This window comes from Lonchura striata, chromosome Z (assembly GCF_050655825.1).
Source record: "Lonchura striata isolate lonStrDom1 chromosome Z, ASM5065582v1, whole genome shotgun sequence".
Lineage (NCBI taxonomy): Eukaryota > Metazoa > Chordata > Aves > Passeriformes > Estrildidae > Lonchura > Lonchura striata.
The window spans coordinates 52,959,023-52,985,926 of NC_140740.1; the positions used below are offsets into that span (position 1 = coordinate 52,959,023).

The window sequence follows — 26,904 nt, forward strand, 5'->3', positions numbered from 1 at the left end:
TAGAGACTATTGGGAGAGTAAAGTAGAGAATTTATAGAGAATACTGGTAAGAGACTTGACCTAAAGTCCCTCACAAAACTTGATGCCCATGAAATAATGACACTTTACTGTAAAGAACCAGCCAGGTATAACAGAAGTCAGTCCTTTCCTTTTCTCACTCCTAGCTTAGCCTGACCTCCTTAGATTGAACCCACTGCATTGTAGTTACAAGAGAAGGATATTTTGCCCAAAGGGAGCAGTTAAATGCAGTTCTATTTCCTAGAATATTTAAGTCTCACAAATAATAAAGTTTTACAATACATGGTTGAATTTAGGGAAACTGTCTGGAAAGTCTTGTGTGACTAATGATCACCTTTTGATTTTTAGCTCTCTTCAATTAAAATTGCTGCAAAAATAAAGACACATAAATAGGTGTCTTCTGCTACTCTCAACAAATACTTGAGTATAAAAAGCATCAAATGCCCCCCAAATAAACAGCATCTCCTAAATCCCCATCATTCTGAAGAGTGCAGAAGAAATTAGAGAAAGTACAGGTTTCATCATTAATAATCTTGACTACTTTATTGTAGATTACTTAGAAAGAGACTGTTAGGTTTCATCACAGGATATTGGGACCATAGAATTCATGGATATTACTACAACAAATAATTACTTTTTTTTCTCCATCTTCTTTCATCTTCTATTATTTTTTGTCAAGGTGAAGGGGAAAAAAATCAATGAAAACTATGATGTGCAGACTCTGTCAACCCACAACTTCTGGTTGAAGACTATAAGTCTGGAAGGCTTTTAATATATGTAATCCTACTAGTTAGATAATATAATAAACAAGGGGTCAGAAAACATATGACAAATGTCTCAGTGCCCAGAAACTGGTGAGGAAGTGCTGCTGTGGAGCCTGCCTCCTCCGTAAGCTAAGACAGGTTTGTGTTCTCAGGTCCAGTTGAATGCTCTGAACTACAGTTTCCTTACATAAAAAATACTGTGAATGAATACCCACATACTGCATTTCCAGTGGTATTTCTTGACTGATTAGAACTGTATTATAGTCACTGATACATTATCTATATTGCCTTGTAATATGTCTCAATAGCATCATTTGTAGTCTGTTCATTAGACTAAAGTATTTGCAAATGGTATGTGCTAATCTATCAGCTATTTGGAGAGACCTCAAGCATAATAAAAAAGAATATATGAAGTCTTCCTTACCAGGACCAGAGGAGGAGCACAGATTATTGAAATATGTTCTCATTAAACACTTGTGTTCATTTAAATAAACCAAAGTTTTGTTTTTCGTTAAAATATCCATGAAATATTTAAAATGAGCCTTAGAGGCATTAAGTACACCAGGTGCCCTTAACAATTACACTCTACTTGATGTTCAATTGATTTAAATAGACTAAGAAATACAATAATAACATAAGAGTGTGTAGTGGAACACAAAAGGCATAGACTATTTTTAAACAACTTGAATAAACAAGGTGCTCTATTAACATAAAAATAAAGTGTCAGCAGCATATTACTCACTGACATGTGCATTTGGCATGTTGCATTGGCTTCATGATGACACTTCCAGTGTGTCAAATATTACTATCTTTCCTTTCTAAACAAAATGTCTTAAATTCCAATTTAAAATTACGTATTAGGCTACAATGAACCTGTAATTCAATTCTGAATGCAAATTTTGCTTTAATTATTTAATCTTTGTGGACAACTGTTACCTAAAACATTGTGAAACAAATGTCAGTCAGTGCCCTAATGAAAAGTGACTGTTTGAAAATACAGAATGATGCTAAAAACATTCATTTGTAATTACAGTCCATGTTTAATGCAAATTTAATTAATTCATTTGTGAAAATCATGTGTCTTTCCCACACAAAAAGACAGTCCTCAAAAGAATATGGAAATGGGCTCAAATACAATGTACTTTCTGCTGTGAAGATTCTAAATGAAACGTTCAGTGATAGAAGTTTAAAGCTAACCTTGTTCTGAAAGTTGTAATTATCAAAACTGATCACCAGCATAGGAGTTGAACACATGTCTGAGTGATGGAGTTGTTAGTGCTGGGTTAACAGTCGGACTCAACGATTTGAAGGTCTTTTCAATCTAAGTGGTTCTATGATTCTGTGGCAGGATTTCAGCAAAAGCTGGATCAGGTTCATTTTTTGGAACACTATGAATTTCTAAAGGAGCTTGCCTGTATTGGTTTCTCATAAAACAGGGTATGCATAAGTTGTATTTTACTATTGCATTCATGGGACAGAACACTCTGCATGGGAAATTCTACATATCTGAAAGACAGCAATAAGGAAGGCTGACTTCAGGAAAATCTGAAGGAGGTGAGGTAAGTAACACAGCCCACAGGATGAGTTTTAAATAATAGGATTAACAGGCCTTTTGTAAGGATCAAGTTTTGATCCCAGCTGAGACCAGGTTCATTATTCTTATGGACTGTACTGATATGACACTGTAGGTGATAATTTTTAGCCCTCTCCTGTTGCTACATGATGTCTAAACACTTTTGTCTTTGGGAAAATAAGGACATGGGGATTTATATGTAATGTATTACATATTAATCACCCCAACATCCATGTATATGGATGTGTGGGAGATTAATCACTAGTAGCATGTATGACATTGAGCTCTTTAGTCTTTTGCTGGCCATCCTAGAAATAACTTCTGGTTTCCATTTTATACAGAAAATTTTTATATAGGAAAATTCCTCTTCTGTGAGAGTGTATACTTGTCCATTCATCATCTGTTCATTTTACATATAAATTATATTCCAGATGTTATTACCTCATATGTCACATTAACATTTGACTAGAGAAAAATCTACAGAAAAAATGTGCCCACCAACAGTAAACTGTGTTGATAAAGGTAAGTTATGAGTCCAGTAGTTAGCAAGTTCACAGTTCACTGAAGGACACCAAACCAGTCATGTCTCTGTGGACTGTATTTCTTAGCTTAGGATGTTACATTGTATAAACAGAAAATTCATACAATGAATTATTGTAGGTACATCTTTGTCTTGCAAGGACACAAGTTCACTTTATTAGGTGAAGAAATTAAATTTGTATAGTACTGAATTAATGAATTCAGTACTACTTCAGCTATACAGTGTTTATATTAAAAGCAATCAAAAACAACTATCAGTTTTTATGCATTTCTTCCAAAGTTTTGTGATTTCCCATCATCTGTTAGATTAAACATTACAGGATGTAGTGAGAGGTCCTTCCAGCGCAGGACAGCTGACTATCGCTTCAGTTCCTCAACAGGAAACTTGTTCTTGTCATGGACATACAGGTTGCTGTGCGTGCTGTCAGCTGTTCAGGCTGATTACTTCAGCAGCAGCGAAAGGATGGAAAATCAAAGCAATTCAAAAGCTTGGGTCAGTCAGTCTAACAGACTTGGGAATGTTTTTTAAGAACAGGGCAGTGGATTAGAATATTGTTTATTTTGTAGAGAGCAATGAGTTACTAAACTACCGCAGACAAAACTTAAATTTCCAAGTGCTCTTTCCATCTACCCGTCTTGATAGACTTCCCAGAACCACCACGTTTAGACTATCCTTGTTTTCTAACAGCTCTTTGTAACAGCAGCTCCTGGGCGTGCTACGAAGATTGACAGTTCTTTACTTCTGTGAAGTAGCTGAAGCAGAAACTGAGCAGAAACTAGCTAATGGGCACTTTCTTGCTGTGCCAGTCACAGCAAGGGACATTCAGCATGGGGCATTCAATTCCCAGCTTTACAACACATAGTATGAGTATCGTCGGGTTCTTTTTTCCTTTAGGAAAGGACTATATAAACATCAAGCAAGTTAAAAAAAAAAAAAAAATCAGTAAGTTTCTAGGCAACACATTCTTTGAGAAATTGAGTGATTTTCCAGTTCATGTTGACTTAAGAATCTCTAATATAGAAAACAGGGAGAAGCTGTTTCATATGATAGCATGTTACTTTAACATAAGCATCTGCACTTCTGTTTTCTTTTTCTTTATTAAACTCTGGAAAACATGAAATAAATGTATCTATAGTTATTCCTTATTATTAATGTGTTCTTCTTATATTTCAGTATATTATTGCTAGTATACACATTGGTAAAGCCGGACATACCATGCTTTTTTTTTATAGTTACTAAAATAACTACCACTAGGTCTTAGAATTACTCAGAATGTAGTTTGATGCAATTGAATGAATTTCAGTAATCTGTGTTCTAAAAAATTTAGTCCAGTATTTAAGAAATCCTAAAATATAGTCACTGTTCAAGAGGAACATTTCTGCAGCAAGGGAGAGAACTTAAGGAGAATGGAAAATGTAGATAATTCCTACAGCCAGATTTGTAATCTGGACTGTCCAAAAGGAAGCTATGCTAAACCTGCAGCTTTTGCCACCATGTTTACACTAAATATGGAATTGTAGAGAAGTCAGTTTGAGTTAGGAGATACAGCCTGCATGACCTCTTCATTTAAAATATGACAGCAATAATTGTCTGTTGGGTTGTTTTCAGATATCTGGGTTCATCAGTTGGAGAGAGGGTTCATAAGGCAGCCTGGACACATAACCGAATAGTTCTCGTTTTGAAGAGGGACTGAAGATGGCTGATTAGAATTAAAAGCAACTTCTGTAATATCCCATCTCCAGTCTTTTATTTATTGCTTTTTAAACTAAATACCTGAACGTATTTTAAATATATGTATTTGTAAAACTAATAGGTGTTGCCCTTATTAGTCATCCTATTAAAAAAATCTAACCAGACAAATAACAAAAAAACACCTGAAATTCCTCAGACAAAATCCCAAACAAAACACGTACGTTAGTTTAGATAACATATTTATTGCTTGTTTGTAGTAATTTGAAATTTCTGTCTCTGAAGACAGAGTTCTCCACATGTTCACATTTTAATTAATAGTATTTTATTTAATTTAATGTAAAAATAGCAGAAGGGATAGCAAAAATATACTTTGGGAATAATTGTTCATTTGAAAAGAACTCCTACATTTAATTGACCCAAACTTTGATAGAATTTATAGACAAATACTTATTTTAAAAACATTTATTTAGGGTTTGCCAACAACCCTGAGAGTATGTTCCTTTCTTTACCTACCTCCAAATGTGTCTTTTATGCCACTTAGCTAGGAGAAACCAGTTTCTTATCTTAATAAAAAGTGGCAAGTTACCTAGGCAGGAACTTTTTATTTTTCATCCTAACCTCTCTTTGCTTTTTTCCATGTGCAGGGACTGAAAATAACTGTGGCCAAGTTTTCATTAGTAGAACAGATAAAAGCCAGTAACAGAAACACAGAATGACTGAGGTTGGACCTCTAAGATCATAAAGTCTGACCTTTAACTGAACACCACCCTGTCAGCCAGACCCTGGCCCTGAGTGCCACATCTAGACTTAGAAATATTTCTTACATCCTGACTATTTTCCTGTGTTCTTCTAAGAAAGGTCTGAAAGACAGAAGAAAAGCTTAGGGTAATTTTATAAAATAGAAAAAAAACCTGCGTATTTTCTCTTTAGTACTATTTATAACAGAGCATCCATACATTTTTCTTCTAATTTATTGAAATGTTCTTTCTACAAAGATATCTTAAGATAGTCTATTTATTATCTTGTAAAAGCTCACAGCTTTACTGATAATAATTTCATATGCTTAAAAAAATAATAATTAAGCTAAGATTCTAAGATAATATGCCTGAGTAGAGATTTAGTTTTCATACACTGTGTCAAAGGCCAAAAGTGATTTTATGTAATTTATTTACTCCTATTTTTATTCCAATGGACGCTTACTGCCTATTGAAAAAAACCATTTAGTTCCTTATGTATTCTGTGGAATGCTCTTGTAATCTTGAGTTTGGCAAACAATAACAGTTACAATTTAAACTATTCAACCTTAATTAAAGTTGACTATAAAAATATTGTACTTCTTTTCATTAAATTATTTAAAAAAATTATCAGAGACTGTCAGTTCTGAATTAAATATTTAGATTAAATATTTAATCTAAACTCAAATATTTAGTTAGAATTTAGTTAGAATTCTACTGTGTGAAATTAAAAAATCTTCCGCTTTATCTGTGTTGACCACATTTGATTTCCCAGGCATTCTATGTAATATTCTACTTGTGTCTAGTTATATAAAGTTTAAATTAAAAATGTATACTGTTAATGAATTAGCAGAATTATAATTACAATGTATTTCCCAGGCATTCTATGTAATATTCTACTTGTATCTAGTTATATAAAGTTTAAATTAAAAATGTATACTGTTAATGAATTAGCAGAATTATAATTACAATGTATTTATGCTTTTAGATTGCAAGACTTACTACTTGTGTTATTATTATGAATACTGTAAAATTTATATTTATGTTTGCTAACTAATAAAACTCCTAAACCCAAATCAGCTTCTACCTTTTAACATAAAATACTATTATTTTCATTCTATCTTCCTAAAAATTCTCTTGCACTTCTAAAAATTACTGAGTTTGAATAGCAAGAAGTGATTCATTATTATTTTCCATATAAAATATGGTGTCAAAAGGACAACACACCAATTTATTGTCAACAAGAAATTATGCAATATTATGAAGACTATTGCATATTATGTAGCCTCAAAATGGTAGATTAGTCTGTGCCAAAAAGATATTTAATTTTTAGGCCCTCTTGCAGACATTATTTTTAGAAAAATGTTCTATACTGTTCATCTGAAAAATGTTTTACAAATGAGTTGGCATGGAGATATGGAGATCCTGCTCCCTTAAAGCATTTAATTATGTCCCTGCTATTAAGAATACGAATAATCACACCTCAGTGGGGCTACTTATAATTAACTATCTGGATTATAGTATGAATATTGAAAGGCTTTATCCACCACTACTTTGAATAAGGAATAGCCATATGCAGTATTTTGCAAAATGTAAAATTATAAATCGTATCATATCATATCATAGTGTCCATACGTAAAGCACTTCAACAGATTTTTTTCTATTTATAATCAGAATTATACTGCAAATCTTTTAAAGTATTTTATCAAAAGGAAGCACCTAGAGTGTAACCAGAAAAAAATAAGTGGCAAAATATAATCTAAAGTGACTCAACATTTCCCATGGTATTATTTTCCACTGCACTGGTCTAAAATATACTGACAGTTACTGTTCCGAGAGGGGGAAAAGCTCCATAAATAATAGGTAGGTCAAAGAAGTTCTGTCTAATTGGCCCTCTACAAGCTGCAGCAAATGCAAGATAGAGTTTATTAGAATTTCAAGTGCAGAGGGGTAAATGTTAAACCTGCATTCAATAATTTAAGCAAAATAAAACATTTAAAATTAAAAGTATTCAATGAAGTACATATTGCAAAAAATAAACCAAAAAAGAAAAGATGCTATATAATATGTCTCTGGGACATTGTCTGGGAAGACAGCAATGAGAATCTGGTTTCTAGATAGATTTGCTAGATGAAAGATGACATGAAGCACAAATAGTGATATCTGCCTTTGAGTAAGTAAAATAAAACATGTACTTGTCTCTTATTATAATGCAACAAATAGGCCAATACAGTTTCGTATCATACACAGTAACTCTCATATATACACCTCATTTTTTTTTTCCTAAATCACATTTATTTCTTCATGTTCAAAATATCTAGAAGTTGATAGAATAAAAATAAGCAGTATGAGTTTTATTTAGTCTAGAAAATTATTTATCTACTGACTCCAAGAGGCATGATACTATTGGGATTTTCAGTGGGGGAAAAAACAATCGGGAGCAGGATCTGCAATGGTTACATCAAATATTGGGCAGCATGAATAACTGCAGACTTATCTACTGGAATTAGGAAATTCCTTCAACTAACAAAACCTAGGACACCCAGACCTAATTAATAAAAATATGTCTGCACTTCCTAAACACTAAGTTTGGATTTCCCTAGTAGTATCACATTCCTTCAGCTCTAACACAGTATCTGTTTAAAACAGAAAAAAAAGGGTTAAATTTCCAGGAACATATGTCTGGGCTGCTGCATGAGGGAAAGCCTGTGTAAACACAGGTGGGGAAACAGATGGAGAAAGGAAAAGATAGCAGGGAGACCAGTCTTATCTTGTGTCCTTTGTGGTTGAGAGGAATTTTGCCAGTGACTACAGAAATGAGCAGGATGAGACCACAGTGAACAATCAGGCCTCTGTCCACCAGTGAGTAACCAAATGAAGTAATGGCAGAGTCCTGAACGTGTTCCCATAAATCCTCCTTTGAATAAGCTGTGCTGAGCCATACTGGTTGGGCAGTGTGGGATTTATTCCCTTCTTTTCCTCTCTGTAGGCATGTCAGCCCCTCTCTAACACGCTAGTTTATGGAGGCAGCTCAGCAAGTGCTTATCTAAACCAGGACTACCTGTCCTCAGTCTCTTCTCTGATTCTGATTCCATAGGGCTGGCAGCTGGCAAGGCACAGGACCTCATGAAACCACTCCTGCTCTTCAAAGTCCTCTGCACTAGCTTTGGGACAGCTTAAAACTTCTATGTTTTGCAGGGGTAACTATCTGAGGCAAATTATCAATGGTTTAAATTTGCTTTTCCACTTGGTCCTCCAAGCAGGAGCCTGCCAACTGTAGCAGAGTACATGGGAACACCGTCTGACTGAATCTGGGGTGAGGGATGTGCAGAGAAGTGCAGGGTCACAAGGTATCAGGGTGCAGAAGGCCTTTCCAGGAGGGAAGGAGAAGTTGCAGGAACTGATCTTACTGTCATGACTGAAGCAGCCTTAAGACCCACACATCTGAGTAGGAGGAAGGAGATAATTGGAAAGGCTTTATTGTATTAAAGCAAACATCTCTTTAGTTTATTACACTACTGCATGTTTGATAATTAATGTCTGATTAATTATCAGAGATTTTGAATTACCAACTTATATTGGTAATTATTATGAAGTCTTTCTGAAGCAATTTACCACAGCAAAAATTAGAATATCCACACAGCAGTGGTAGTATATCAGTCTCTATCAATATGTATTGGTATAGGTAAATTAAATTAGTATTAGGCTCATCAGATATGTTAATAATTCTGCTCTGTAAAGCCCCAGTAACTCGTAAACTAATCTCGTCTATAAGCAAAATACTCATAGTCTTGTGTTTTATCTCAAAAGATGTCAAAATCTTTTCATTTTGCCAATTTTGTATGTACAGTGAAGAATTAAGACACAATCTGTTCAGTAATTCCTCCTGTCACAAAATGAGCAATTTCTAATCCAATCACCTGGTACTGAGAGGAAAAGGATCAATAGGATTGAAACCTGGCAATTTCCTTCCTGCCTTTTATTACTAGTTATATCATAAATGAGTTTGAACTACCAAGGTATTAAAGAGGAAGACAAATGTGCACTGAGACAGAGAAAGCAAAAATGGGGGAGCTGTCATTATCCACTGCTGTGTACTTTGTATTTTCAGTATTCTACCCTGTAGATATTCAGGACCACAGACAAGATGACAAGAAAATTAAACCACTTCATAATCACAACATCCTCAATTGCTTACATTTTTCACCTGCCTCCTGATTCTTATTCTCCATCCCAGGAAGCTGAGTTCAAATGTGTTGATCTCAAGCTTTCAATTTAGCTTAACTGCAAACACTTGTGCAGTCAGGTTTTCCAACTTGCTATCCAAAAGGGATAGGTGTAAGCACCTTCCCACTCTTTTCCAGCTTCTGGAGGCTGCTCAGATCTATGCTCGCCACTTGTGTTTTCCTCCCTTTCCCATCAGTCTCATGCCCATGATGTTCCCCTGCACTGTCAGCTGCTCTGAGTCCCAATTATTTGCACCACTCACAACCTGACTCCTTACCTACAGAGTTCTCTCTCTGTTGACATCTCTCTCGCTCCCCACGCTCTTCCCTACAGTTTTGTCCTATGTGTTAACATAGTCCATAACATCCATTCATTCTCTCCTGACCTTAATCACATGTCATTTACCCTACAGGCAGCTAGAAGGAGATCATAATTCCTTCTATGGTTATATGGTCACATCCAGAGGGTACTAGTCAATGGCTCAGAATCCTGAGGGATGTAAGTGACAAATGGTGTCCCTCAGGGATCCATACTGGGACCAGTCTTGCATAGTGTCTTCATTAATAAAATAAATTAAGGAATTGAGAGCACTCTCAGCAAATTTGCAATGACAGTTGACACTCCTGAAGGATGGGATACCATCCAAAGAGACGTGGACAAGCTCGAGAAGTGGCCCTTGGGAATCTGAAGAGGTTTAACAAGGCCAGGTGCTGGTGCTGCACCCAGGTAGGAATAACCCCTGGCACCAGCCCAGGCTGGGCATGAGCAGACCCAGAGCAGCCCTGCCCAGAAGGGCTTGGGGGTGCTGTGGGTGAGAGGCTGCACATGGCCCGGCCATGGCACTCACAGCCCAGAGAGCCAAACGTGTCCTGGGCTGCATCCAGAGCCCCGTGGGCAGCAGGGGAGGGAGGGGATTCTGCCCCTCTGCTCTGCTCTGCTGACACCCACCTGGAGAACTGCATCCAGCCCTGGGGTCTCCAAGAATAGGAAAGACTTAGACTTGTTGGAACAAATCCAGAGGAGGCCAAGATGAGGCTGGAGCACCTTTCCTATAAGGCAAGGCTGACAGAACTTTTGAACCTGGAAAAGAGAAGGCTTAGAAGTGACCTAACTGAGATCCTCTGGTAGCTGAAGGGAGTCTCCAAGAAAGAAAAAGAGTTTTTAAAAGATCATGTGGTGAAAGGACAAGGGGAAATGGCTTCAAACTGAAACAGAATAGATTTACATTAAATACTAAGAAAAAATTCTTTACTGTGAGAGTGATTAGGAGTTGGCACAGGTTGTCCAGAGAGGTTGTGGATGCCCCATCCCTGGAAGTGTTGAAGGATGAACACTCGGGTGGAACTCTTAGCAACCTGGTCTGTTGAAAGGTGTCCATGACCATGGCAGGGGGAGAAGAAGTAGATGATGCTAACCTCCCTTTCAACCCAAGCTGTTTTATTTTTCTATGATTCTGTGGTAATTTCTATTTAGGGGAACCTTATTTCTTCACTATGAAAACTGTGTCAGTGTCAGTGTGAGAAGTTTCTCTTGTACAAGGAAAAGATGTACCTACTGCTATGCTGATAGTGTCAGCAATCCCATTTCTAATAATGAGGAACTAGAAGCAAAACTTCTAATAATGGGGAACTATTAGCAAAATTAAGGAGGACATAAAAAATCCAAAAATATTTTAAAAGTATAAGATATAGTTCAATTAAAATAAATAAAATAAAGGCCACTATAGAGTATTAAAATCCCATGATTCTTCACTGGTAACTGTGGCTTACATAATTTCACTGATGTAGAATTGCCTATATAACTGCACAGGATAGTGAAAAGTAGTTTAATGTATTCTTTAGTACCAGAAGCTGCTTTCAAATTCCTACTAGCACTTGGAGGAGATATGTAGGATGATAATGTCCTTCAACCAGAAGTCTGAAAAAAACCCACTTAATGGGATGAAAATGAGCATCCTGTACACTGCTGGGTTAAAAATTGCTCCTGCACACAAACTTCAAGAAGATTACATTAATGAACACACATGAAGGTCAAGGGACATAATGCTCTTCCCACAGAAATACCAAGGAATAAACCACAAGATCTTTGTGGTTACAGTATTGTATTTACTCCTCCCCACAAAAGGAGACACCAGTGAGCACTGGTGAGAAAGGAGGCAGACAGTAATCAAGCCCAGGTCTTTCTATTGCCATCACTTTGAATATCCCTCAAAAATGAACTGAGAGCATACAGCAGAGGTATAGTCTGATTCATCTATTCTACTGGTGGCTATCCAGGCATATTCTTTTCGAGAAGAATTACCAACTAACTAAGGTTGGTAAGGTTTATTTGGTTTCCTATTAGACTGGATCTGTTTTTAATTAAAAACAAAGATCAAGCAAGAGAATTTAAATGTTCAACATCAGTCCTCAAATCTCAAAATATTTCCTCTTTTTTACTGCAACTTTTGGTTTTCCAGCCTTTCATTCTCCCAACAGTTTCCATTCAAGTCACTCCCAAATACTTGTGATTAGGCTTTGGTTCCTCTTAAATCTTGGCTTTCACACTAATCTCCAGTTCTCCCACAACTTAAGGGTTCTTGTTTTTTACTGCTAAGTTTCTTTTACCTGAATTTTTTTCCTGATACAATGTTGTTAGTACAGAAATATTTTACATATGAAGAGGTTGATTTTCCAAATCCAAGGCAAGATGCTGGTGAAAACTTTCATTATTCTGAAGGTGAGCCTGCAAATCTCTCCAGAGTCAAGGTCCCCAGGTAATTCAACTCTGGGATATACCTGACACACAGAAATTAGCATCTCTGAGCTGGGATGTGGAACTTTCAAAACATAAGACGTTTAAAAATTAAAAAATGTTCTGTTTAGGCATGGCACTCTGTCACCTGTGTGCCCTGTACTTGCTTTTGGGAGCTCGGGTGTTGATATTGATGTATTGTATTAGACCTGGCAGCTATACAGATTGGTTGTTACAAGTAGCATCTTAAACATAGTGTCAGCTACAGATTTATCATGTGTCCTTTAAGCAAAAAAGTGGCTATTGGTCTTAGGATTTGAATGCAGCCCTGACCTTTCAGTTTATTATCTTATCACTATGCAATATTCCTTGTGTCTGCTTTGGTTAGGAAGCTTTACTCAGATTCTGATACATACTTCAGGGAAAGTGGGTATTCTCCAGAGAGATGAGAATTTTAGAACTGTTTTTTATTTTCTGCTTTGACAATCCAAACCAAGATATTTTATTTGCAGCTTGTTTTCTCTCTTTTCAGCTGCAGTCATAGAATTATAAAATCATAGGATGGTTTTAATTATAAATAAAATCATAGAATGGTTTTAATTATAAATAAAATCATAGAATGGTTTTAATTATAAGGGGCCTTAAGGATTATCTAGTTCCAATGCCCTTGTCATGGATGCCATTCACTAGATCAGGTTGCTCAGGGACCAATCCAGACTGGTCTCGAACATATCTGTGGATAGGGCATCCACAGCTTCTCTGATCCAGACAGGTCTTTAATCTCCCCAGCTGGAAATACAGTTCTGGAAATTCACAATATATAGTGTTTTGCTACAATAGGTCTGAGCCACACCACTCTGGATCTTGAGGCATTTCCTCTCTCAGGTTCTCTCTCCCAGTGCACTTGTCTTTTTTCACCTCTCCTCACCCCTCCATGCTACAGCAGCAACTATTACCTTCTGCTTGCCCCAGCAGGCTCTGGATGCATTACCACCCATTTTTGCAACACCTGTCTCATCCCAGCTGCAGTTTCGATGAGCAAAAGTGCTTTGGTATGTAGAGTAATAAGTTCCTGTAGTGTCTGGATATTGCAAGTAGCTTATTTTTTTGTCTGCATTCCTGTTAAGAAGGGTAGCAGTTGAATTGGATGAGCTAAATAGTTGTTTGCACTGCAACAACAGGCTGACAGTTATGTAAAATACTTTTCATGTGCAATCTCCTCTGATCCTCTGCTGGTTCAGAGCAGTATTATGGCCAGATTCCGCACGCAGGCTCTTGCAAACTCATTTTCATAAACTAGGGCACTGCTAAGCATAGAGGAGACCAAGACCAAGGTTACTCTGTTTCTTCATCCTCAGCATTTACCTTTTCCTCCTGCTTAATCTCCTGTCTTCAGCATCTACAGTTTAATCCTGTGGGATAAGCACAAGACCTCTTTACCAAAGTGCTTCTACAAATACTGGTGATACAAATCACCTTGCAAAGGCTACTTCAAAGTGACAAGGTCTTCTGGCCAGATCAGTAGGAGTTGCTTTAGCGTATTATGCTAAAATGGGATTAGTTAAGTAACTCTACAGCCCAATTGAAACGCTGAGCCCAATTCACTTTTCTTAGCTTCCCCCTTCTGTATACCATCTAAATGGCACTGATTAGGCTTTCAACTGAGCATTTTCTGAAAGGCATTCAGGTCAGTTATGGGATCATTCATGGAATTCAACAGCAAATTATACAATGACCAGCTAACTGTAACTCTCGTGGGCAGCAGTGGTACACACACAAATAATCAAGCAGCTTCTGAAAACCAGCCTTTGTGCTGCTATTGGAAGCAGACACCTATTCTATTGCACAAAGACAATTTACAGTCACAGGGAACAGCTATTTTGTACCATCAATTATTATATACAAGAAAATTGTGTTCATCAAGATATACATATTCAGATGCCTTCAACTAAACAAATAACTATTTTTCATTAGGATTACCAGATTAATTTAATTAGGATTAAAATTAATGCCTGATTTTTATTAATATGCATCTGTTAGACAGCTACCTAGTCAGATACAAAGTCCACTTTCTCATGGTATATATTGTCAGGATAAACATTGATGTGTGCTAAAATTCAGTGAAAAAGCACTAACAACATGTTGAAATATTAATGAATTACAAAATATCCCATGTAAATAATGCTTCACTATTCATTGCTAATTTTGCAATTCTTCCTGTGATTTTTACCTTTGGATTAATGATTCAAAAAATTGTATTATTTTTTAAAGATTAAACCTGTCAATTTTACCTTTAAAAAGCTATAAACTTACTATGCAAATTATTATATTTATATTTAAATATTTTATGTTAAATAACAGTTATCTTAATTCAAAATAACTTCAAAATTCTAGAAGGTCATTCTGCATTTGTAATAGCTGTCCTCGCAACAGTAAGTAGACTGAATATTTTGCTCAGAAATATTTTGTAAATTTCACTGTGGTTTGAATTGTCTAGGCAAGCAAATCTTAGTTAACTTATTCAAAAGTCTCTTTTTATCTTTTATCTGTATCTTTATCTTTTTATCTGTTATCGGTACGTGTTTTGTTCCAGTGCATTCACTCCAGTGTTATCATTATTCCTACTCACCTCCAAAGTAAGAGCCATCTGTCAGCTTCAGCTCCTTGTTGGACTTGGTGATGACACCAGCAACACCATGTTGAATGAAATACATCTTCTTACCCACAGCCCCTTCTCGGATAATATAATCTCCAGGTTGGAACACCTCAAATCTCAGTTTGCTTAGCATGGCAGTCACAAAATTTGGGTCTGCATTAGCAAAAAGAGGCATTGTAGCCACCAGCTTCCGACAGTTGAAGTTGACAATCTCCTAAATGGGATGAAAACATCATGATAATAATGGTCAATAAATATGTTCAATATGATGAGCTTTTAAAAAAACACATTCTGCTTTCTTTATAAAGAATTTCTTTTTGCTCATATTGGACTTTTCTGTGTCTCTGTGCTCACTTTATACCACATTTTCATCAGTTTCTAGTGAAGTGAAACAAAAGTGCAGTCTGACTTGTATTTCTAAGGTTAAAGATTGTCATAATCTGGTGACTTTTCACGTGTTATTTATTATTCCCATTGGAGTTTAAGGGGACAATCTGACAGAAAGGTAAAAATTAAATAGGAATTACACTGCTTGACAACCAGATTGGCTGTTGCAATAACTACATTAAGTGATGAAATTATGCAAGCCCTGTGTTTCCAAATATTACTCGAGTAACATCTTTCTGTTTTAAAAATATCCAGTGGTAATATAAATATATATTACAGTTAGCTAGTTGAAATCAACAGGAAAATTTCCTGCACAGTTTCTAATTAATTTTATAAACACACAAAAATAAATTTCTGCCTTTTAAAGAGATGTGTATAAAGCAGGCCCCTATATGCAGAAAGAACTGCTATTTTCCTAGGGCCTTAAGAATTTCTCCTACTAAGGAGAAACTGTATTCATATTTACAGAGCACACTATGAGCTCATCTGCATGAAAAGATTAGTACCAAAAAAATCTGTAAATGTCATACTTGCTTTAAATAAATAAAGAACAAAACCAAACCCTATAAAAGTTTATGAAATACTTTTGAGCTCATTCTTGCCTTACATTGTGTTGGGAAATTAACATGGTCAGTTGCCATTACAGATTTAACATTATATTGAAAAACTGAGACTAATCAGTATTGCACACAGAGAGGGGCTCAGGCAGGCTACATGTACTGTGGTAGCAAACCCAACATGGCAGGAAGAGCAAATATAATCATCTGTGTATAAATGCAGACAAAATAAATAAAAGAAAAATACAGCCAGCAGTCACTTAACTGCTTTGCAAAACTAAATATGCCTTTATTGTCCGTGGAGTACCCCTAGCATTTCTTAAACTAAGACTTCAAGATTGATGTTAAGGAGACACTCCACCCTCCAGTGCTCTCATTCCCATTACTGAATTCCTGCTGGAAGTGGCTCTTTCAACTTCCCATGCATCTACTGTCTCATATTATCTCATATATATCACACAGACAACCCTGAGCATGAAACTCAGATATAATTATCCAGAGATCACACAAATTCTTTTCCTCTCCCTGTCCCACAGTGTAATATCCTGCTTGTAGACATGCTGGGGAAGTTCAAGTCATTTTCCACCATAAGCAACAAAACCACAGTGTGTTCTTCAAATCTACCACAGTTCCCCTGCATCTGGGAAAGATGTCGGAATTCCCCTCTGAAGGGAAGACATTTGCTACTGAAGCAATGCACAGGCAAATGCACTAAGAGTGAGAAGAGTGAAGAAACAACCATCTTTTCCTGAGCAATCACATCCTTTTCAAATAAATCTAGTGGGATTTAGAAAAGTAAATTTGAGCAAAATATCTCATCAGGCACCCTAAAAACTAGTTTCCCATGTAAAAAAGACATGGTAAATTTGATGCAGGATATCTTCTATTTGCCTGAATCCAAAAATTATCTCAAGTAACAGCATGTGGACTGCCAAACTGGTGACATTCAAATCTGTCAGTAGGTCAAGAGGGGTAATGCCAAGATACCCTCTAAGTATATTTTTTACGAGGCAATAAGTATTGTAATGAGATTCCAACTGTCTGTCTTTCTAAAGTATGAGGAGAAGCTTGTTTTCCTTCTTGTTTAAACTCAGTATTTATTAGTAAGGCTCCTGCCATCACCTTCCTCCCAAAGGAAAGTTATTTGCTTCTCCCACTGCTAGTAGTATGGCGGCATCCCACGAGGAGCCCCAGACTACATCTGCTCCCCATGAGACTGCCTCACTGCCATCTCCACTGATGCTGGCAACAACTATTACTTCTCTTGTCTTGCTCAGGGACTTTTCAGAAGGTTTGCTGCTTGTTTTCTACTTCTGAAAGTGAATAGCTTGTCTTGCATGTCCAGGAGGCAGAGAAAGGAAATTACTAAAGAAAACAAAAATTGACTGGAAATTATATAGAAGCTGGTGGGGAAGCATAGAAAAGGCTGGCAGAGTAGAAAGTTCAGCTCCAGTCAAAATTAGGAAGAAAGAGTAAAGTAGATTTAGGTGGAATAGTACTATGAAAGAGAGAATGGGAGAAAACAAAAAGAAGGAACATTAAGGCCTAGAAAAAAATAAACAGGAAAAAAAAAAGAAGGCAAGAAGCTTGACTTTAAAAACAGGTTGAGAAATGAAAATTACTGAAAAGTGAGAACACAGGAACACAAAACCTGGAGAATAGTTGTCTGGAGTGAAAGCTGAAAAGTAGGGTAGATGAAATAAACAAAAGGGAAATTGGAAAAAAAAAAAAAGAGAAGTTGTCCCTAACATATCTTTAACAGTATGATAGGAGACATTATGATATATAGAGAGGGGAGAATTGAGACCTGAATGACTCCTTTGTGTAGACCCAGTTCTACCCACTGAGAGAGGAATTCACCACATCTTAGAAATTCCAACAAAACATACTCTTGAAAGAGGATTTTCACCCATGGAATCTTATGCCATGGCTCAATCTTCTGCCAAATTTTCTCTCACATTATGTAATCTGTATCTGGATATACCCATGTATACACACACATTATCCTGCTCAGCCTGAGTTGCCTAATGAAGGTACCAACATAGCTACAAAACTACCCTGCTGAGGTAATTTCAGCTGTTATTCCTAGTAATGCATTCATTTTGTTGATTAGTTTTCTGTGAAAGTTTGCACTAAAGTACAAACTTCCCTTATTTAAGATGTTAGAAGGTGGAAAATTACTGAGGGAGAGAGAAATGTGTCATTTTAAGTGCTTTGTTTTTCTTTAAAGTGTTCTTTTATTTAAATATGAGATCATTCCGAGCAAGTAAAATACATTTCCCTGAATCTTAATCACAGGCAGTTCTGCAATTTCAAGTTCTTGTGTATTACTTTAAATATCATCCTGGGGAGAAAGAAACAGTAAAGATTATGAAAGTATTTTATATAACTCAGAAAATACTAGGAGAAAAAGTTCCGTGTTTTAAAAGAGAGGTAACAAAAAAACCAGACAAATTAAGAGTTGACATTTTGTACAGAGAAAAATCTTTCACTCTTATTTTTCTTTTGATTCTTTGGAGCTAGATTGGAACCAGACTATGGTGACCAATATAATATCTTCATTAAATGACATTTTGTCTTACCTCTACTTGAAGAAAATACCAAATGAAGCCTGAGGAAAGAATCAGGGAAGACAATACCAAATGAAGCTTGAAGAAGGGATTAGGAATGCATTATATATAATGGTTAAAGAGCAAGAATGAATCAGACCTAGATGGAGCAAGTGTTGATCTATTACAATTGCTGGTCTCTTACATAAGAATTAAGAGATGCAATGGTCTCCTTTATATAAGAGATTGGTTAGGTAATTACACTGGCTTCTGCTCCTTTGTAGCATATTGGATTTATTACTCATCTTGACCTTTCTAGATTTTTTTTTCCAAACTGATGTTAAAGCATCAGATATTATCATTTTGTATGGGTGCAATATTTCTTGATGGCTTCTCTGAAGTATCTCAAGATATTACAGAAGCAGTCACAAGGCTGTTCCAGCTGTGACTGGAGTTCTCTGATGACATCTCTAAAAGTTTTTAGGACCTCTTTTCCAGAAGATTTTTAGATGGATTGTAGTGCTTTTAAAAAGCATTACAAAGTTCCATTAAAAAGGAAAACGTTCTTGAAAGATCTATTTGCCTGAAAAGTTCTTTACTTTTTCTCAGTAATCCAGTTGAGCTAATAAAAGGTACTACTTCAAACAAGAAAGTAAGTTCTTCTTATGTGTAGGCCATTTGGAGTAATGGCTTAACTTAGCTTTATTAGGAGACTTCCATATACTATTGCAAAAACCTAGTGTATAAGTGTAACACCTTTTCTTTTTCTGAGTGCTCCTTTACATTTTGCTTTCAAAGGATGTAAAACTAAATCAGTCTTAATTTCCTGATCATTGAAAGGAAAAAATCACTTTACTGAGAAAACTATTCTTCCCCTTAGAAATAATTTATAAATGCAAAATTACTGACCCATCATTAAGAGGGAACCATAGGAAAAGGCATTATATTTAGAGATTTGGGTTAGTTTGAGCAGTTTAGATATATTTAAATCCAGTTCTAAGGAGCTATATTCTGTACATGTTCATGATTTCCTGTAATTTTTTAACCCATTTGTCAATTATAGTTGAGTTTGGCAGAAAGGAGGCATCTCACTGATACTAAGTTCTCACAGGTTTTATGACAGCAGGCAGTCAGGAGGACTGGGATTAGTACCCCACTGAGGGAATGACTACATCATTATCTAACAACTTGTTAAATGCCAGAAAATCTACATGTGGCCATGAGATGCAATATTCTTCATTTCTGGTGCACCTGAAGTTGTTCAAATTGCTTTGACACATTCTGTTTTATGATCCCTATGAAGTGTATGACTTAAAAATAAATTTTGCTCAGAGGTCTTTCATGTAAGGAGCAAGAACTATGTATATTTTGTCTCTTTGAATGGGATTGCCTCAACTTTCCATTTTTCAATTACATTGATACATTTCAACATAGGTACTATGCTTAAATTTTACTTAAAACATGGTAAGTCTTCCACTGTATGTTTAGAATTGTGTCAAGAAACACTATTCTTTTTCCTTTAGGACCTTGCATTTTATCATTTTATCAATATAACTGGATATTCCTTGTGTCTGTCTTAGAAGAGCTCCCTGTGTAGCCACTATGGTTATATATTTTAAAGCCCATGAATGCTCTGGTCTGAGGTGGCCAACTTATCTGAGCTACAGACAAGTCATAAAACCTGAAAAAACCTCTGATCTCTTAGACAAAGAGAGTCCATGGGATTTCAATTGCCTTGAAAACCAGTGACCAGCCAGTCTATTTACATTTTCAAAGCCCTTCAGTTACCAAGACTCCCAGTATATACCTAGATAAGGCATATCCACATGCAGAAAATTTGCCGTCCAGCTGTGAGATAAACTTAGGCATAAGGAAGGAAGGAATACATAGGTTTTGCAGCAAAACTATGAATGAAATTCTGGTTCTACTAGGACTAAAAGGACTGAGTTAAAGCAGGGTTTTTTTTTTTTCTGTCTAGCTATTTTCAACTCAGATTAAGACAAGTCAACCCTAAACAGAGCATATGGTAGCTGGTATTGCTGTCTTCTAACAGAAAACAATATTTTTTTTTTGCATTTGCAATCAGGAGGGATGAAGATTTGACCAATTATATTTTCTTGGCTTTGTTGATTAAATGTTGGCCTTCTGCATACTTTTCTGTCATTCCCTCCTTGATTAGAATTTTTTGTTTGACTCTTTATATGCATTTTTGATGCCTCAGTATTATTATTGCATTAAATTCAAATGCAGACAGAATAATCCTTTTGAGGCAATATGGTTCAACCAAACCTCCAATAAAGGCATTCTGATGAAAGATATCCATCTTTTTCCCAGCTTGTTAATTGATTTAATGGAGCTTAAGAGAAACCAGTCCTGTGCATCTCAAGCTCCTCTTTGGATTGTCCATTAAATTTAGAAGATTAGAAAAGAGAAAAAGAAAGAAAAAAGACACTATCTATGCACTCATATTCATCCAACTGTTTATCCATTTTCTAACTATTTTTAGAATGAATTTATCTTTCATCTTCTTCAGTGTTCTGACATGTTAAATGCTGCTTAAGTTTGTTTTCCAGCTGGAAAAAGGACGAGAGGCTTTAAAATGGGAACAGCAATACAGCCAATGTTTTAAGGTAGTCTGTAAAAGAGAGATAGCCAGTCTAATTTCAAAACCCTGTAAAGTCCTGATAATTGAGATAAGTAGTTAAATTTGGTTCATCTGACCAGTCTCTACTTCTTGAAGGTCTTTGAACTGTTTTGCTGAACAAATTTTCTCTGTGTATGCTTTTTGGAATAAACAGCCACAGTTTATTACAGAATGTAATGTGGAATTAGTGCTGTACCATAAGAGCAGTTGCTGTAGAGACTGCTCTGTCTTATTAACTGAATAAATAAACTGCAATTTGCAAAAGTATTTAACAATCACTATTTCAGTTTTCTGCCCCTGAGTAACTAAATATCTTCATTCCCATTTGTATGTGTGTACACTGGAATGTTATACTTGTTAATCCTATACAGTATTTAAAAAAATAATATCTGGGTGTGGGGGGGTTTAATTAAGGCTGAAATATTTTTTAGGAGGAATTTTAAATTTAAATTGTAATTGCCCACTATGCCAATGAGAATACAGATTTAAACATATGTGCTTTAACACTGTAGCAGAAAATGAATACTAAGATATGTGAAGTTGAAAAAATCCTATCAGTACCGATACCCTATTAGTATCCATGTGATTATGCATATTTTGTGTTAGTACATGGAAAAGTGGCACAAATTAGACTTCATGTTTGTTTCACAATGAATGAAGCACCTTTCATGTTTTTCTAACCACTTTCAGTGATTAAGAAAGAGGAGAAAGTTTTGCTAATAATTACAAAACCCTGTCCAGTTTGCTTGCTCACAGGTTAGTCCCTACTGCACCACTGCTTCTCTGCTGTCTTTGGAGCTTCCAGTCACCTCCTCCAGCTGGTGATCTGGTTCAATGGTTCTGGAAACCATTTTCACTACTACACTTTTGTACTGAAACCCCACTTGCCATCATCAATCAATATGCAGTTAACCTTCTATGTCATCTGTGTATTTTTTAATACTATATACTCCAAAAAAAAAAATTAACAACAAAAAAAACAACCAGTTCAATTGCTACTTACAGCTTTGCTCAATTAAGACTACTTCTTGTGAAGTCAGTAAGATTTCACCTGATCTCCACAAAAAAAGGGGGTTTGTTCTAGAATAGTGCTGGAAAGAGTGCTGCTGTTCTCAGGACAGTGCTTGATTCACCTGATAGCAATGTATAGTAGTTATACTTGAGAGAAAGAAAAAGAGGACAGTGGAGCTTCACAAAGGCAGCCTGAATTGTATTTGTGTGAATTATTCAGTAAAATATATTGATTGGGGTGCTTTCTTGTTTAAAACATACAATTAGAATTTAGGATAGCTTGCAGGGTTTCTCTCACTTGAGAAAGGGAAGACCATGCATAGAATAACTTGTGGATGAAAGCAAGGAGGATGAAATCTGTGTTTGAAGCTCTCAGAGGTTACTGAGGGCTAGAACAAAGTTTGAAGAAAAGACTAGGTGGTAGGAAAACATAAACATGCCTTAGAAGAAATGGAAAGCTATGGTTTGGATACACATTTTTGTGTTGTTTCTGAGTTACTCTTGTTTGATCAAGTTCAGAAACGGAAGCTGTGAATGTGTCTATAGAAAGTTTACTGTGTGCTCTGAAACAGGCAAGTAATTCCTTCTGCCATTCCAACTCTCCCTCTGTCCTCTCCTCCTTTCTTCTGTCCCCCATGTACTGTAACCCAAATGGCCAAAACGGAACAAGTTCTGAAGAGAATGTTCTTTATCTACACCCTATGTGTATGGTTTAGTTGACACAGTTGCAACAACAACCAGGAAAACAGTTATTTAAAAATCAGTGGTGATTTGTTCACTGAGTTATTTTACAGCTTTTGAGCAGCTCTGGATGAAAAATACTGTTATCTTGTTAATTGCTAGGTTAACACTTTTATAATGAATTAAAAGCCCATTGGTTCAAATGCTGTCTCTATGAATTTATTAAGTGGCTTACATTAAAACTTACTGATTATACTGGATAAATCCCAGTTAGCTGAACTTGAAATATTCACACTGAAATTGTGTTTAAGTACATTTCAGTTTGCATCTAATTTGATTTGTAACTACTCAATGAAGGCCTACTTTATATTAGGTGCAAGAAATATCAAAATCTTAGCTCTACCTAACACAAAAAATTTAGACATTGTTAGACCATGTATATTTCACATTTTAAAGTGGGGAAAAAGAGATTTTATAATGACAGAATTATTTACATTTCTTAGGTAAATGTGTGGCAGGACCCTGAATGCCTGTATGTATATGTGCTAGAATATTTACAATACCAGCTACAGAGGTACACGTCTATATATAACAGAAGGATATAAAAAGAAAGATAAGGAGGATGCACAATCCCTTTCTAATTCTGAACTCGGCCTTCGTCACTACTTTGCAATGTGAACTGGGGCAAGCTAATTGCATACCATTTGAATTTGCCTTCTAAAGGAAACTACTGGCAAGGATGCTGGAATGGTATCAGGTGCAAAGGCTCAGCGATCTTATGTTGTGAGTAGCAGCTTGCAATATAGGTGTAAGAAGCCCACGACCCACATTCAGGCTGCTGCACCAGAGCCCCAGCATGCAGAAGTAGAAAAATACTGAAAGTGCTGATTTTAGAATCCTGGTTTACAGTGAAACATGAGGATGATGCTCATTTGTAAGGATGAGACACAGGAAGCTGGCTTCAGAAAAGTTATCAGCAGGTCATAAAAATGGAGATTAATTTTCTGGGAATAATTTAGTAGGGTGTCAGCCAGACAGCCCTCAAGACAGAATTTACTTGAGAGTATCACTTTGGCTAATATTGGTAGCTTCAGGGAAAAGAGATGAATAAATGGCAAGGAAGTTGTAAAGAGTGGAAAAAATTTGAGGAGGGCAAATGGTGACAGCAGAAACAGCCTCAATAGCAGATCATGTGGAGCAATGAGAAGGCAATCTGGCAGGAGTAGACAAGTCAATGTGTATTAGTAATAACAGCTAGATTAAAAGTAATGGATCAGACTTTAAGCATCCAGTAAGCAGACACACTAAATAATGGCATGGCATTGGAATAACAGAGTCACTTTACAACTAGGAGCCAAATCACAGTCAAGACTTGGATCAAGGATGCACCAGGATCCTCAACATTTTTATGTTCTGAAAACTCTTATTCTATAGAACATGGAGAAGAGGCAGCTATATTAATAATAAACAAGAAACCAGAGGAGATATCTACAGCCTTCTCCTGTCCACATTTATTGCTGTTGCTCTGTTTTGCTCTCTGAATGCCATCAGTGAGGCCTTAAATACTTATGCTTGTGCTTCCACTCCAGGATTGGACATGCACTAAAAGCAAAGGGGTTGGATGACAGCAGGGCACTCAGGAACTGCCATTAGCAACTGTGCATGAGCCCAGGCAGCCACGGGATGCAGTTCTTTACATAATTTTAACATTCTTTTTCAAAACAATTTCAGTTAATCTGCTTGCCCAAAGCTTAAAATTTATTTAACTATTAGTAGCATTTAATTAATTATAGATATAATTCAATTGCTCACTTAGTGAATTAAACATAGGCTGAGGTTTATTTCCATAAGAAATATATTCCTATAATTTACTCAGAAAGTTCTTCAAATTATCTTTACACTATAACCTAATTTCTACTTTTATGAATAAATTTATCTGCATTGATTTTATATCATAGGAGGACCCCTAAACCTGTTGTAATTACAATTAATTTTAAGGTAATATATTATAAATATAGTCTGGTGGCATAGGAAATAAGTGCTGAAATATATGGCAACAGCAGAAAAAGAGAGACCATATCAGAGTACCTAGTGCAATATATGCACTTAGCACTTTGCAAAGATATCAATAGAGTTTTACACAGCATTCTTCTCACACAGACATCCCGGACATGTGTTTGCATGTATGTGTCAGAATATATGTATATAGGTGTGTATGTATGTGTATAGACATATACACATATATGCTTATATATGCTCTCCCACACATGTATTTATATGTGTACAGGACATACCTCTATGTCTTGTACATTAGAGGAAAAAAAAAATCAAAGTGTAACTAATTAATGTGTCCCATTAGAACTATATTTCAAATTAGATTTAGTTATCTTATTTAGAGGTTGATACAACTCACGGAAGAGTGTATGCTTGTATGACCCAAGTTATAATCTCCAAGCAAAGAGGTGAGAGGAAAGAAGATTCTGCTCCAAGTCCCAATTATGTTCTTTGGAAATGAAATGTCCTGATGTTCTATATTCTGCAAGGACACATGATCTGTATCTATTTTCAGCGAACATCTTCTCACATGGTGGCCTAAAAATAGGCCAGCCATGAACTTTAAATAATGGCTCAGGAAGTGTATTAACCTCTTTCTCACATTCTAAGTTTGTCCCATTGCTGTAAGTATCAATATTATGGAGAACGTATCTGGTGTTAGAGAATGACAAAACAAGCTACATACACTCCATTTCTGCTTCTCTGCAGATGTCTTTTTCTCTTAATTCCCTTCAAGGTCTGTTATATAAATTAAGCTGTCCACACACAGTACTGACAGCATTTCTCTTCTTGCAAGTAGTGAATCTGTTTTATGCCAGGTGCTAAAAAGCATGAACTATTTCATTTCCAACACTGCAGGGTGGGAGACTTTCTACTCTTGGTGAAAACTTGTATTTTCATAAATACACAAGTGTTTATTCAATGTGTGGCAATGATTGGTACATTGAGTTTCCGTATTTTTGTTTTGGGAACTGTGGAAAACCATATTACCTGCATTTCCCAAATAATCTCTTACAACTCCCATAGCATAATGCAAATTTTTCAAATGCTTGTCAATAATTCTGATATTTTCTTACTTTTTTGACAGACACAGATACATTGTTGCTTCCTGATTTTCAATTTAGTAGAAAGAAAAAATCCTCACTATGAAGTAAACTTAATTTTTTAATACATGTAAGGGATAATCATGAGATCACAAAAATAATAGTTTTCAGTTGCACAGTGATCTAATGACGGCCCTACAGGCTAAAGTGAAACTGCTAATTACAAAGAATGTGACTTTTCTTTAAATAGATACGTTTACCACAAGGTGTTAATTTTATCCACAGAATATTTTGGTCGTGTAGCAGTCATCCCATTGCTTCAGTGAGTGCACAAACATGCAATGATCAGTTCATAAACTTGCAACAGTTCATGTTTTAGGGCACCTCATTTGTATCCTTTCCATCAGGCATGGAATTCTTTTGCTTTTCACAAGTGAGGGAAAAGGAAAATGGATTTATTGAGAAGAAAATTAACATAGACTCCACAGAACAACCTAGGGGATTAAAATCCTTTTCAGGGACCTCCTTGCCTGTCAGTACACTACTACTGCCAAAGCTGGCTTAAGATCCACTGCTACTACTGAGCCAGCACTGTGCAAAGAAAGAGGCGGTGGGGACAGATAAAAATATTGCCTTGAACTCAGTCCAGGAGCTACCAGGAAGTCTGTACCTGTACTCAAAGTGTCAGACACCACATTTTGCTCCAGCTTTTAGTTTCACTCATCTCTGAGACTCTCATTAATCACTAGAAGTATCTATTAAGTTCTTTCAGCGTTAGACACTTATCTTTAAATGAAACAAGTGTAATTCAACACCTTGTGCATCCATATCTATGTTATATTTCATTATCTGTCTATTTGTAATAATTTTGAAAATTTTAATTCCATTTGCATTTAATCCCTTACATAAAAAATATTCATCAAACGAGATTAGATTTTGAAAAGATTTTTTCAGACCTGCAAAGGAGATTCCAAATTTTTCACATACCAAAAAAATTTCAGTATTTCAAATTTGACTTACCCACATTAAAAATACTGGC

The 26,904-nt window shown here is 36.0% G+C and overlaps 1 protein-coding gene across 1 annotated transcript in view; it reads right to left on the reverse strand.

Moving 5' to 3' along the window:
* Nucleotides 1–26,904, reverse strand: part of HCN1 (hyperpolarization activated cyclic nucleotide gated potassium channel 1) — a 191,712-nt gene that overhangs the window by 6,732 nt on the left and 158,076 nt on the right. The window contains exon 6 of the mRNA XM_021553855.4: nt 14,912–15,152. Within this exon, the coding sequence (XP_021409530.1) occupies nt 14,912–15,152 (241 nt within the window). The remainder of the gene's footprint in view (nt 1–14,911; nt 15,153–26,904) is intronic.